The sequence below is a fragment of the Taudactylus pleione genome, unplaced genomic scaffold (genome assembly GCF_031769625.1).
Source record: "Taudactylus pleione unplaced genomic scaffold, aTauple2 ptg000685l, whole genome shotgun sequence".
NCBI lineage: Eukaryota > Metazoa > Chordata > Amphibia > Anura > Myobatrachidae > Taudactylus > Taudactylus pleione.
In genome coordinates, this window is record NW_028285087.1 from 2,260,757 (window position 1) to 2,275,684 (window position 14,928).

Here is a 14,928-nt window from a genome sequence, read left to right on the forward strand (position 1 = left end):
GGGCTTGTGACAGGTGCTGGGCTAGTGACAGGTGCTGGGCTAGTGACAGGTGATGTGCTAGTGATAGGTGATGGGCTAGTGACAGGTGATGTGCTAGTGACAGGTGCTATGATAGTGACAGGTGCTGGGCTAGTGACAGGTGCTGGGCTAGTGACAGGTGCTGTGCTAGTGACAGGTGTTGGGCTAGTGACAGGTGCTGTGCTAGTGACAGGTGCTATGATAGTGACAGGTTATGTGCTAGTGACAGGTGATGTGCTAGTGACAGGTGATGTGCTAGTGACAGGTGCTATGATAGTGACAGGTGATGTGCTAGTGGCAGGTGCTGGGCTAGTGACAGGTGCTGGGCTAGTGACAGGTGATGTTCTAGTGACAGGTGATGTTCTAGTGACAGGTGCTGTGCTAGTTACAGGTGCTGTGCTAGTGACAGGTGCTGGGCTAGTGACAGGTGCTGGGCTAGTGACAGGTGATGTGCTGGGCTAGTGACAGGTGATGTGCTAGTGACAGGTCCAGGGCTAGTGACAGGTGATGTGTTAGTGACAGGTGCTGTACTAGTGACAGGTGCTGTACTAGTGACAGGTGCTGTGCTAGTCACAGCTGCTGGGCTTGTGACAGCTGCTGGGCTAGTGACAGGTGAAGTGCTAGTGACAGGTGATGTGCTAGTGACAGGTGATGTGCTAGTGACAGGTGATGGGCTAGTGACAGGTGATGGGCTAGTGACAGGTGCTATGATAGTGACAGGTGCTGGGCTAGTGACAGGTGCTGTGCTAGTGACAGGTGCTATGATAGTGACAGGTGATGTGCTAGTGACAGGTGATGTGCTAGTGACAGGTGTTGGGCTAGTGACAGGTGCTGTGCTAGTGACAGGTGCTGTAGTAGTGACAGGTGCTGTGCCAGTGACAGGTGATGTGCTAGGCTAGTGACAGGTGATGTGCTAGTGACAGGTCCTGGGCTAGAGACAGGTGATGTGCTAGTGACAGGTCCTGGGCTAGTGACAGGTGCTGGGCTAGTGACAGGTGCTGGGCTAGTGATAAGTGATGTGCTAGTGACAGGTGATGTGCTAGTGACAGGTGATGTGCTAGTGACAGGTGTGCTAGTGACAAGTGATGTGCTAGTGACAGGTGCTGGGCTAGTGACAGGTGATGTGCTAGTGACAGGTGTTGGGCTAGTGACAGGTGTTGGGCTAGTGACAGGTGATGTTCTTGTGACAGGTGATGTGCTAGTGACAGGTGTTGTGCTAGTGACAGGTGATGGGCTAGTGACAGGTGTTGTGTTAGTGACAGGTGATGGGCTAGTGAAAGGTGATGGGCTAGTGAAAGGTGCTGGGCTAGTGACAGGTGATGTATTAGTGACAGGTGCTATGATAGTGACAGGTGATGTGCTAGTGACAGGTGCTGGGCTAGTGACAGGTGCTGTGCTAGTGACAGGTTTTGGGCTAGTGACAGGTGCTGTGCTAGTGACAGGTGATGTGCTAGTGACAGGTGATGTGCTAGTGACAGGTGATGTGCTAGTGACAGGTGCTATGATAGTGACAGGTGATGTGCTAGTGGCAGGTGCTGGGCTAGTGACAGGTGCTGGGCTAGTGACAGGTGCTGGGATAGTGACAGGTGATGTGATAGTGACAGGTGATGTGCTAGTGACAGGTGCTATGATAGTGACAGGTGATGTGCTAGTGGCAGGTGCTGGGCTAGTGACAGGTGCTGGGCTAGTGACAGGTGCTATGATAGTGACAGGTGCTATGATAGTGACAGGTGATGTGCTAGTGGCAGGTGCTGGGCTAGTGACAGGTGCTGTGATAGTGACAGGTGCTGTGCTAGTGACAGGTGCTGGGCTAGTGGCAGGTGCTGGGATAGTGACAGGTGAGGTGATAGTGACAGGTGATGTGCTAGTGACAGGTGTTGGGCTAGTGACAGGTGTTGGGCTAGTGACAGGTGATGTTCTAGTGACAGGTGATGTGCTAGTGACAGGTGATGTGCTAGTGACAGGTGTTGTGTTAGTGACAGGTGATGTGCTAGTGACAGGTGTTGGGCTAGTGACAGGTGATGTGCTAGTGACAGGTGCTGTGCTAGTGACAGATGCTGTAGTAGTGACAGGTGCTGTGCCAGTGACAGGTGATGTGCTGGGCTAGTGACAGGTGATGTGCTAGTGACAGGTCCTGGGCTAGTGACAGGTGATGTGCTAGTGACAGGTCCTGGGCTAGTGACAGGTGATGTGCTAGTGACAGGTGCTGGGCTAGTGACAGGTGCTGTGCTAGTGACAGGTGCTGTGCTAGTGATAAGTGATGTGCTAGTGACAAGTGATGTGCTAGTGACAGGTGATGGGCTAGTGACAGGTGCTGTGATAGTGACAGGTGATGTGCTAGTGACAGGTGCTGTGATAGTGACAGGTGATGTGCTAGTGACAGGTGCTATGATAGTGACAGGTGATGTGCTAGTGACAGGTGCTGGGCTAGTGACAGGTGCTGGGCTAGTGACAGGTGTTGTGCTAGTGACAGGTGGTGTGCTAGTGACAGGTGATGTGCTAGTGACAGGTGATGTGCTAGTGACAGGTGTTGTGTTAGTGACAGGTGATGTGCTAGTGACAGGTGATGTGCTAGTGACAGGTGCTGGGCTAGTGACAGGTGATGTGCTAGTGACAAGTGCTGGGCTAGTGACAGGTGCTGGGCTAGTGACAGGTGCTGGGCTAGTGACAGGTGATGTGCTAGTGACAGGTGAAGGGCTAGTGACAGGTGCTGGGCTATTGACAGGTGCTGGGCTAGTGACAGGTGCTGGGCTAGTGACAGGTGATGTGCTATTGACAGGTGATGTGCTATTGACAGGTGCTGGGCTAGTGACAGGTGCTGGGCTAGTGAGAGGTGTTGGGCTAGTGACAGGTGCTGTGCTAGTGACAGGTGCTATGATAGTGACAGGTTATATGCTAGTGACAGGTGTGTGCTGTGCTAGTGACAGGTGATGTGCTAGTGACAGGTATGTGCTGTGCTAGTGACAGGTGATGTGCTAGTGACAGGTGCTGGGCTAGTGACATGTGCTGGGCTAGTGACATGTGCTGGGCTAGTGACATGTGATGTGCTAGTGACATGTGCTGTGCTAGTGACAGGTGATGTGCTAGTGACAGGTGTTGGGCTAGTGACAGGTGATGTGCTAGTGACAGGTGCTGTGCTAGTGACAGATGCTGTAGTAGTGACAGGTGCTGTGCCAGTGACAGGAGATGTGCTGGGCTAGTGACAGGTGATGTGCTAGTGACAGGTCCTGGGCTAGTGACAGGTGATGTGCTAGTGACAGGTCCTGGGCTAGTGACAGGTGATGTGCTAGTGACAGGTGCTGGGCTAGTGACAGGTGCTGTGCTAGTGACAGGTGCTGTGCTAGTGATAAGTGATGTGCTAGTGACAAGTGATGTGCTAGTGACAGGTGATGGGCTAGTGACAGGTGCTGTGATAGTGACAGGTGATGTGCTAGTGACAGGTGCTGTGATAGTGACAGGTGATGTGCTAGTGACAGGTGCTATGATAGTGACAGGTGATGTGCTAGTGACAGGTGCTGGGCTAGTGACAGGTGCTGGGCTAGTGACAGGTGTTGTGCTAGTGACAGGTGGTGTGCTAGTGACAGGTGATGTGCTAGTGACAGGTGATGTGCTAGTGACAGGTGTTGTGTTAGTGACAGGTGATGTGCTAGTGACAGGTGATGTGCTAGTGACAGGTGCTGGGCTAGTGACAGGTGATGTGCTAGTGACAAGTGCTGGGCTAGTGACAGGTGCTGGGCTAGTGACAGGTGCTGGGCTAGTGACAGGTGATGTGCTAGTGACAGGTGATGGGCTAGTGACAGGTGCTGGGCTATTGACAGGTGCTGGGCTAGTGACAGGTGCTGGGCTAGTGACAGGTGATGTGCTATTGACAGGTGATGTGCTATTGACAGGTGCTGGGCTAGTGACAGGTGCTGGGCTAGTGAGAGGTGTTGGGCTAGTGACAGGTGCTGTGCTAGTGACAGGTGCTATGATAGTGACAGGTTATATGCTAGTGACAGGTGTGTGCTGTGCTAGTGACAGGTGATGTGCTAGTGACAGGTATGTGCTGTGCTAGTGACAGGTGATGTGCTAGTGACAGGTGCTGGGCTAGTGACATGTGCTGGGCTAGTGACATGTGATGTGCTAGTGACATGTGCTGTGCTAGTGACAGGTGCTGGGCTAGCGACAGGTGCTGGGCTAGCGACAGGTGATGTGCTAGCGGCAGGTGATGTGCTAGCGACAGGTGCTGTGCTAGCGACAGGTGCTGGGCTAGTGACATGTGCTGGGCTAGTGACAGGTGATGTGCTAGTGACATGTGCTGTGCTAGTGACAGGTGCTGGGCTAGCGACAGGTGATGTGCTAGCGACAGGTGATGTGCTAGCGACAGGTGATGTGCAAGCGGCAGGTGATGTACTAGCGAGAGGTGCTGGGCTAGCGACAGGTGCTGGGCTAGTGACAGGTGATGTGCTAGTGACAGGTGATGTGCTAGTGACAGGTGTTGTGTTAGTGACAGGTGCTGGGTGAATGACAGGTGATGTGCTAGTGACAGGTGATGTGCTAATGACAGGTGATGTGCTAGTGACAGGTGCTGGGCTAGTGACAGGTGCTGGGCTAGTGAGAGGTGTTGGGCTAGTGACAGGTGCTGTGCTAGTGACAGGTGCTGTGCTAGTGACAGGTTATGTGCTAGTGACAGGTGTGTGCTGTGCTAGTGACAGGTGATGTGCTAGTGACATGTGCTGTGCTAGTGACAGGTGCTGTGCTAGTGACAGGTGCTGGGCTAGTGACAGGTGATGGGCTAGTGACAGGTGATGGGCTAGTGACAGGTGATGGGCTAGTGATATGTGCTGTGCTAGCGACAGGTGCTGGGCTAGTGACAGGTGCTGGGCTAGCGGCAGGTGATGTGCTAGCGGCAGGTGATGTGCTAGTGACAGGTGCTGTGCTAGTCACTGGTGCTGTGCTAGTGACAGGTGCTGGGCTAGTGACAGGTGATGTGCTAGTGACAGGTGATGTGCTAGTGACAGGTGTTGTGTTAGTGACAGGTGATGTGCTAGTGACAGGTGATGTGCTAGTGACAGGTGCTGGGCTAGTGACAGGTGATAGGCTAGTGACAGGTGCTGTGCTAGGGACATGTGCTGTGCTAGCGACAGGTGATGTGCTAGCGACAGGTGATGTACTAGCGACAGGTGCTGGGCTAGTGACAGGTGATGTGCTAGTGACAGGTGCTGGGCTAGTGACAGGTGATGTGCTAGTGACAGGTGCTGGGCTAGTGACAGGTGCTGGGCTAGTGACAGGTGCTGGGCTAGTGACATGTGCTGTGCTAGTGACAGGTGATGTGCTCCGTGCCTCCTTACCTGAGCCCTCCACAGCTCATCTCTCTCCTGGGCCACCCGCCAGTGGGTGTCTCCCATCATCGCAATTAGCAGGTTCATCATCAGGAGGTTTGCGATTAGAGTGAAGGGGAAGTAGACAAAGTTGAAGATTAGCGGGAGGTCGACGCTGTAGTTGGCTGGGGAGTTGATGACGCTGACGAACAGTTGATATGTGCTATAGAGGGACATGGCGTAACTGAAAAATATTCCCATCTGCGTTGGGTCCTGCGTCTGGAATACTATATATAAAGCTGAAATGAAAGCGAGGAAAGGTTATTAAGGCTGTAATGAGAGGGACACTGGCCAGGCTTATGCTTGGGCTCATGCACACTATAGGGGGATAGATTTATTAAAGCTTCTAAAACAGACTAGTGGTGATGTTGCCCATAGCAACTGAGAAATCTGATATTAAGGTATCAGACTCCATGCTGTCTTAGGATGGTTTGTGCCTTTAAGTTATTCACAACTTTAATGCAGAATATTAGAGAGAAGGATTTTTGCTAACCTTCGAGTTTTCGAACCTTGGAATGTTCAGACAGTTAGAAGCATGAATAGAATAAGGGGTCTATTTACTAAGCAGTGTTAGGAGACAGAGTGAAAAGTGATAAGGGCCAGCCAATCAGCTCCTTACTGTCATTTCGCAGGCTGTGTTTGAAAAATGACAGTTATGAGCTGATTGGCTGACACCTTATCACTTTTCACTCTGTCTCCTAACACTGCTTAGTAAATAGACCCCTTATTATATTCATGCTTCTAACTGTTCACTCCCTCGTGTATAGATAATAATGTAATGACTGCTGTATTAAGATGTAGTGTGAAAATACTAATATGTTGCAATGTGAGAACACTATGCTTTATATTATTGTATGACACGTAATTATAGTCAGAAGAATCTTTGAACACTATACTGGTTGTGTGTGTTGATTCACCTCTCCAGAGTATACTCTGCAACACAAGGGTCTGACATACAATAAATTAGCTTTGGTCGGTCATTAACCATAGAAGATTTATTAACTGATCCGTCACAACCAATCAGATTCTAGCTATCACAACTAGTCTGTTTTTAGAAATTTTTGTAAATAGACCCCTAGAGTATTTGGGTGGACACAAATCTAAAATATTTCAATATGCTAATGAGTACAGAAAGCGCATTTACCATGGTGTGGTCTGCAGGGAGGGGACTTTTACCAATAGATGGCTTCTGGGCATGTTATATAACCATATGATCCCTGTCACCTTTTTATTAATTTCCTAATGGTATAACATAAAGAAGCTAAATCAAATCATATCTGGTCCCTTCGGTGTATTGCCAAATAATCACCATAACTCTTCTCATTGCTTTTAGTGGATGCCTCCATGGCCTGCTGCCCACCAGGACACCAAATACCTCGCTGATGAGTCTGGAAAAGTTTGAAACAGGCTCTCTACAGGAGTAATGTAATGTATTAGCTAAAAAGGCTAGCATGTGACTGGGGCTACCAAGACGTCTGCTCCCCTATTTACAGCAGTCTCTATATTAAACACTGTAAAGTGCACAGCTACGCCAGTATGCAGATATTGTACCCATGGGTGAGAGGATGGGGTGGTGCCCCTTATACAGTACACCCAGTAGTCATCCCCCTTATGCAGGGTCCCATCAGTGCCCCTTATACAGTGCCCCAGTAGTGGTCCTCCTTATGCAGGCACCCATTAGTGCCCCTTATACAGTGCCCCCAGTAGTGGTCCCATTTATGTAGGCCCCCAGTAGTGATCCCCCTTTGCAGTGCCCTTATATAGTGCCCCCTGTAGTGGTCCTCCCTATTCAGTGCCCCCTGTAGTGATACAGTGCCAGTAGTGCCCCTTACATAACACACACAGACATACACGCACAAAACAGAAAACACTGACACTGACTTACCTGATTCCTCCGTCCTCCTGCTCGGTCCCGCTTGGTATTATGGGAGAGATGTCATGATGTCTCTACCATCACCCACTGCAGGAGCTGGAAGGCGGAGCTCATGAGTGAGCTCCAGCCCGGCAGCAGTCAATGAGAGTCTGTCTGACTCTCGTTGGCTGCTGAAATAACACACACCGCCGCAACGCTGGCGGCAATGTGTGTGTGACTGTGTAGTGCGGACTGTGCAGTGGATACTGTGCCCACACTGAATGATATGTCGTTTAGTGCAGGCACCCTCCCTCATCCCCGAACCTGCACAACCTGACAATTAGAGATGAGCGGGCTCAGTTCTCTGAGAACCGAGCCCACCCGAATATAGCATATCCCAGTCGGATTCAAGCAGGCATGAAGATTCCAGCCTTACTCGGTTCTCGAAACCGAGGCAAAACCATAGAGACGGAAATCTCGCGGTTCGCGAGATTTCGTCTCTATGATCAATGTAGGCTGAACCACATTAGCGCACAAGATCCAGCGACTCCAGTCGTGTTCAATCAAAAAAAAATACAATTAAAGTGTCATATTTTTTTCTTGTTTGTGTGGGTGGTTTTTCACCTTAACCCCATTAGTGGACAAGATACAGCCAGCAACGCAAGTTGCAACCTTGTGCTGACAGACTCCAATCGTGATCAATCGTTACTCTGGGGCCAAGTTCTTCTGGAGCTGACAAAAAATATAAATCATCATTTGTCGTATTTTCTAATATTTTTGTGTGTGTGCACGACTGCACGTGTGTTCATTTTGTAGCCGCACCTTGGCTACACTATTGGTGATTGTGACACTGCTTCTAGACTGCAGAAAAAATATGGAGGGCTGTCACATGACAGGAGAGCAAGGCCAAGAACCACATGTTGTAGCTGCCAGCAGCAGTGAAAAGCCATCAACTTCCTCAACCTCTAGGAAGGCCCATGCCCCAGGGTTTAAGTCACGCCATCGATATGGTAGTAATAGTAAAGCAGGTTTTACTGAAATTAAGAAAAAAAAAATTGAAATGATATTTGACTTTAGATAAACAAAAAATTGGCAATATGCCATTCACTACACGAAGTGGCAAGGAAAGGATAAGGCCTTGGCCTTCTTACTTTATGAAGAAGACTGCTGATTCTGATAGCCCTTCTGCTTGTAGCAGTAGTGGTGGTGGTCCAATTAAAAATGTGAAAGTTGTTAAGACAGCTCCGGAAAAACCAACTGTGTGCCCTGAGAAATCGAAATCACAAATCCCCGAGGAGAGTGCAAGTGTGTCCACGGTTGCCATGTGTGAGCCCGACCTAAATACTAGTGTACTGGAGGATCCTCCAAATTCCACCATTTGTTGGCCCTCTGTAAATGGGGGGAAGGGCAGTCAAAATCTTGGCCACGTAGTCATTGAGGATGCTTCTGCGGAATTGCACATGGAGGAGGAGGATATTTTGGTGGATGAAGGCGCTAAGGATTATGAGGTTGTTGGTGTTGGTGATGAGGATGTTGATGCCGAGGATGTCCTTTGTGTAAGTAAGGCAACAACTGTTGCCCATGGTTTGAAAAAGCCAAAGCCCATTGTTGTCTTGCCGGGACAAAAGACAAAAAAATCTAGTTCTCACGTGTGGAATTATTTCCGTCCCAATCCGGACAACAGTTGTCAAGCCATACGCATGTGCCCATTGCCATGCAAGAGTGAGTAGAGGGAGGGACCTAAACCACCTAGGAACCTCCTCCTTGTTACATCACTTGGAGCGCATTCATCAAATATCAAAGTGTACGTTGCCAAGTTCCAAAACGCAAAACGTAACAAGTCCAGTGTCACCTACCTGCTCCCTCTCTGTGAGATCCAAGCGCCTTCGATCTCCAACACGAACACCTGCATCATCAACATCCTCATTCGTGATCGGGAGTAGTCCTGCTGCATCCAATGTTGGTATTCCAAGCATGATTGACTCCTCTCTTATCCGTGATTCCTCAGAAGGATCCATGATGACTACACCTGTTGCTGCTGCTGCTGCTGTTGCTGTCAGTGGATCTTCATCCCACAAGGGGACCAGGAGGAAGACTACTTGTAGCGTATCCTCCAAAAAACAATTAACTGTTAAACAATCTTTTGCAAGGGCAAACAAGTATGACAGCAATCACACAGTTGCACAGCGGATTACTGATGCCATAACAGCTATGCTGGCATTAGATGTGCATCCAGTATCCGCCATTAATGCAGTGGGTTTTCAACAGTTAATTCAGGTCCTGTGTCCTCACTGCCAGATCCCTTCTAGATTCCACTTCGCTAGAAGAGCGATTCCAAATCTGTACAAGGACATTAAAAAAAACCTTATTAATGTCCTCAGAAATGCCGTTGTACCCACTGTCCAATTGACCACTGATATGTGGACAAGTGGGACAGGGCAAACTAAGGATTACATGACTGTGACAGCCCACTGGGTAGGTGTATTGCCTATAACAGCAGCAACATCTCCCAAAAGACAGCTGATACAGAGGCAGGCTACTCTTTGTATAACTGGTTTCACTAAGAGGCATACTGCTGAGAACCTCTTAGAAAACCTCATTGCTAGATGGCTTAGCCCACTTGGGATTTGTGATTTCGGACAATGCCACCAATATTGTGAGAGCATTAAATCTGGGCAAATTCCAACACGTCTCATGTTTTGCTCAGACAATTAATTTGGTGGTGCAACATTTTAAAAAAAATGACAGGGGGTGCAGGAGATGCTCTCGGTGGCACGCAAAATATCTGGACATTTTAGACATTCGGCGACCGCTTGTCGAAAATTGCATGACCAGCAGGTACAGTTAAATTTTCCCTTCCATCAGCTGAAGCAAGAGGTAGTAACTCGGTGGAATTCTACCCTCTATATGCTTCAGCAGATGGAGGAACAGCAAAAGGCCATCCAGGCCTATAAAGCGGACTATGACATATAACATAAGCCGTGGAGGGGGAATGCACCTTACTCAAGTGCAGTGGAGAATAATTTCTGTGTTGTGCAAGGTTCTCAAACCCTTTGAACTTGCCACACGTGAAGTTACTTCAGACACTGCCAGCTTGAGTCGGGTCATTCCCCTCATCAGACTTTTGCAAATACAGCTGGAGAAACTGAAGGAGGAGCTGAAACGGAGCGATTGCTCAAAGTATGTCGGACTGGTGGATCAAGCCCTTGATTCACTTGACCAGGATCCAAGAGTCGTCAATCTATTGAAATCTGAAAAATATATTTTGGCCACCATTCTGGATCCTAGGTTTAAGTCCTACCTTTTAAGTTTTTTTCCAAAGACCAAAATCTAAAACTATGCAAAGAGCTGTTGGTCAAAAAATTGTCAGCTGCAGACGCATGTGAAACGCCTTCATCTCCTCCTTCAGTTTCAACAGCTGCCAGGAAAAAACAAAATTTTCCTTACAGAATGCTTGCTGGTCATGCAGATCAGTCACCAAAAAATGACATCTGGTCGGGCCTGAGAGAACTGCTTACTAGTGACATGTCTTCTACCGTGACTATGTGTGATACGGTCTCCATTCACAGAATGGTGGAGGACTATTTCAGAGATAACATCCTAATAGACATGTCAGACAGTCCATGTCAAAAGAACAGAATATGACACAAGAGCTGTGGCGCTTTATATGATGTTACACAAATTTAACTGTGCAAATGAAATATCTGTATACATAAATATGTCTAAATAACGTCCTAAATGGTAACTTTCATGTTGAAATTTTTCTTTGATGAATTGGCGTACCCCAACTCACTTCTTCTCAAAGGTTGTGTAAACATATAAAGGTATCTTTCCTTATGAACAGCCTTTCAATGTAAACACTTTTTGAAAAGTCGCGTACCAAAACTCACACTGTATGGTATGAGTATAATCATATAACGGTTTCTTTCAAATGCCCATCTGGAATTTTCTTATGAAATGTGGGGGTACGTACCCCAACTTACGTGGAGTGGTGAAATAATAATCCTGTAAAGGTTTCTTTATTCTCCCCGACACTTTAAATCCTCCAAAGATATAAACCCATAAATTCCATAAAAAAAGGGGTTTATTTAAATCAAAGTTCCAAAACAAGTTTCCACAAAAAAGGGTAATAAATAACAATAAAAAACTAAAAGGTGCACATGAGGCACCATAGAAAATACATACAGTAAAAAAAAAAAAAAAAAAAAAAAAACATAAAAAGAAAATCAAAATGAAAAAAATTCCTTCTGGTAGGGTTACTCACACCTATGTCAATGCGTTTCAGTCCTTTGGGACCTTTTTCAAGACATACTGCTGGTGTGGGAAGCCAGATATTTATACAGAGACAGACCAATCAGTTATGCACAGGAAGTGGTCATTTACATAATTGTTCATCGTTAATAGGTGGAAGTAGAAGAAGAAAAAAAAAAAAAAAACAGAAATAAATAAACAACATTATGTCAATGTTCTAACATCACTAACAATCGTTATCACTTTTTATAGCGATTTTAACAAATATATAATGCACAACTGCCCAGACATACAATTAATGCATTATGGGAAATGTAGTTCTAACACAATTAAAAGTATTTAGGTAATGTGTCTTAATTATACAGTCTTTTTAACCTAAACCGTTACTTAGTTCTTATTCTATATTCTTTATTGTCCAACATCTCATTAAGTAATTGTAATCCAAATATGTTTCGATAATAATATTAGATCTCAAACCGGAAATGACATAACGCTATTGAACTCAGATACTGTGACATTTGGAATTATGGAATTATTTCAATAGCGTACGTACCCTCACATTTCATAAGAAAATTCAAGATGGGCATTTGAAAGAAACCGTTATATGATTATACTCATACCATACAGTGTGAGTTTTGGTACGCGACTTTTCAAAAAGTGTTTACATTGAAAGGCTGTTCATAAGGAAAGATACCTTTATATGTTTACACAACCTTTGAGAAGAAGTGAGTTGGGGTACGCCAATTCATCAAAGAAAAATTTCAACATGAAAGTTACCATTTAGGACGTTATTTAGACATATTTATGTATACAGATATTTCATTTGCACAGTTAAATTTGTGTAACATCATATAAAGCGCCACAGCTCTTGTGTCATATTCTGTTCTTTTGACATCGATTGTTTTTTAGAATTGTGGTGATATTCTTGTTAAGAATAAGATATTAGACTTCTGGCAGCTGTTTGTTGCGCCCTTAAAATAGCATCCTCTTTCTTCTTCCATTATGTCAGACAGTCCCTTTCAGTACTGGCAGGAAAAAGAGGCAATTTGGAGTCCCATACACAAACTGGCTTTGCATTACTTAAGTTGCCCACCCTCCAGTGTGTACTCCGAAAGAGTTTTCAGTGCAGCTGGCAACCTTGTCAGTGATCGGCGTAGGAGGTTACGTCCTCAAAATGTGGAAAAGATGATGTTCACTAAAATGAATTACAAATTCCACAAGGAAGAGCTCGACCAACAATTACATCAAAAAATGACAGAGGTGCCTATGGTGGAATCCAGCGGGGATGAATTAATTTTGTGTGAAGAAGAGGATGTACACACTGATGGGGATGACGAGGACGAGGTTGATGACAACTTGTAATGTAAAGCCAGTTTGTGTATGGGATTATTTTCTTTTCCATGCCCAAAGCACATTGGCAGCTTGTTTTTTTGAGGTCAAAACAAACCAATCTTTCAGCCACAATTGGCAGTCCTTGTCGCTGCAATGATTGGTTTGTTAAACTGTCCTGTTTCATATACAACTTAAGGGTGGGTGGGAGGGCCAAAGGACTATTCCATCTTGCACATTTTTCCTTTCCATTATGTGCTGGTTGGGGCATTGCTGCCTGACATTTTAAATTAATGTTATGGTTGGTTTAGGAACCAATGATTTATTTTAAATTAATGTATGATCAATTTAACAGCCAGGGGCTGCACCCAATGAATTGTTTTTAAATGAATTTATGATCAAGTTAACAGCCAAGGGCTGCACCCAATTAATTGTTTTTAAATTAATTTATGATCAATTTTACACCTGGCTGTCACTGTCATCGGCGTGTAGCTGTGCAGGGGTGCTGTGCTCCTGTCTGTCAAGGGGCTGTTGCACAAAATAATAAATAAAAGAAAAAATTTGTGTGCGTGTCAGCCACACCTGTTATCAGCAAAGCTGCGCAGGGGTGCTGTGCTGCTCTCTGTCAAGGGGCTGCATGAATATTGCAATGAGAACTTTTCTTTAAGTTATTGGGTTTCAAAAAGTTTTTTTTTATCTTAATAATGGCAGAAATGTTATCCTAACAGCTTATAAAGTTATATGCTCTAAAAAACTAAAGCCTATATTTGTAAAAAAAAACTAAAGCCTAATTCAGTCAAAAGAGAGACTGACACCATGGCTAAACATAAGAGTCACCTTCTGGATGTGCACTGTCTCATTTGCATGGGGAAAACACAACCCTCAGATGAGATGGATCTCAGCCAGTGGACAACATTGAAATCACCATTAAAAAGTCTACAGTGTGGAGAATCTTTCTTCACAGTCAGGAGAGGCCTCAGAGAACATGAAAAAAGATGCTCAAGGTGCTGAACTTCAAGGGATTTCTCCATCATGTTCTGCAGTATGGAAAGGTTTCATTCACATGTTTTCTATAAAGCAGTTCAAAGTTACAGCCTTCAAAGTGCCTGGTAATTCCTGGCAAAGGTGGGTGTTATAAATAGCCAGAGATTATTACAAGCAAAGGATTCATCTGTCCGGAATCTGTCTGGGAATTCATGGATCGTATTTGGCCTGAATGCACTAAGACATCCAGTGATTCTGTCACTGTGTTCTGTAGCCCACTTTATTCCTACCTGAATCGCAAACTGAAATACGGAATAGTGAGCACAGACAACATGGAGGCCTTTGTTATTCCGCTGCTTGCATGCCAACCAATACCTCCCAGACTACACCCACTGGGGGGACCAGGTCTTGATAATGACCATCCCCATCTGTTGCTAGGCCTTCTTCCGAACCATCCGTGCTGGACTTACTGTCCAAAAAGGGTAAGCAGGGTACAGACAGAGGAGCTAGATGTCCCCAATGACATTTTTTTTCCTTCTATCATAGATGATGTGGAGAGAATAAGAGCTTCAAATGTTGGACTTGGAACAGGGGCTCCCACCTATTTGGCTTCCGTCCAGAGAACAGAGCTCTGTTCCTCAAGAACTGTCTATGCCTGAGTTGATAGGTAGATAGTCTCTGTCTGTTGGTAAACACCCTTCAGGAGATGGCAACCCAGAATAACAAAAACTATAATAATGTGTCCACTGATAACCAGCCTGATCCCTTAACAGCAACAGACCCCATATGGCCAACTCATAACATGACACCCAGTTTGCACCCTCCTCTTCCTTATGACACTAATTCAGTCGCCATGGTTGCTCCAGTCCAAGACAGTGGGAACAATGGCAATTTGAAGGCCACTAACTAACTCTGTTTTTTGTAATGTCCCTTTACAGGTTGGGAAGCAGAACAGAAGATTTATTTTTGGAAAGCACGCTTTCTGGTCCCCTTCTGGGATGAAGAAAAAATGCCAGCAAGCAGGCATGGCGCAGCCGCACAACGTAATACTTAAACCTTAGGTCTGAAATTTTGCATTTGCTGCTCAGTTCCGCTTGTTCAAAATATATCTCATATGGTTAAGTGGACAGTGGG

The 14,928-nt window shown here is 46.0% G+C and overlaps 1 protein-coding gene across 2 annotated transcripts in view; it reads right to left on the reverse strand.

Moving 5' to 3' along the window:
• LOC148477859 (transient receptor potential cation channel subfamily V member 6-like) overlaps positions 1–14,928 on the reverse strand; it is a 62,988-nt gene that overhangs the window by 9,772 nt on the left and 38,288 nt on the right. For both annotated transcript variants that reach the window (XM_088456099.1, XM_088456098.1), the window contains one exon: positions 5,349–5,617. In XM_088456099.1, coding sequence (XP_088312225.1) covers positions 5,349–5,617 — 269 coding nt within the window. The remainder of the gene's footprint in view (positions 1–5,348; positions 5,618–14,928) is intronic.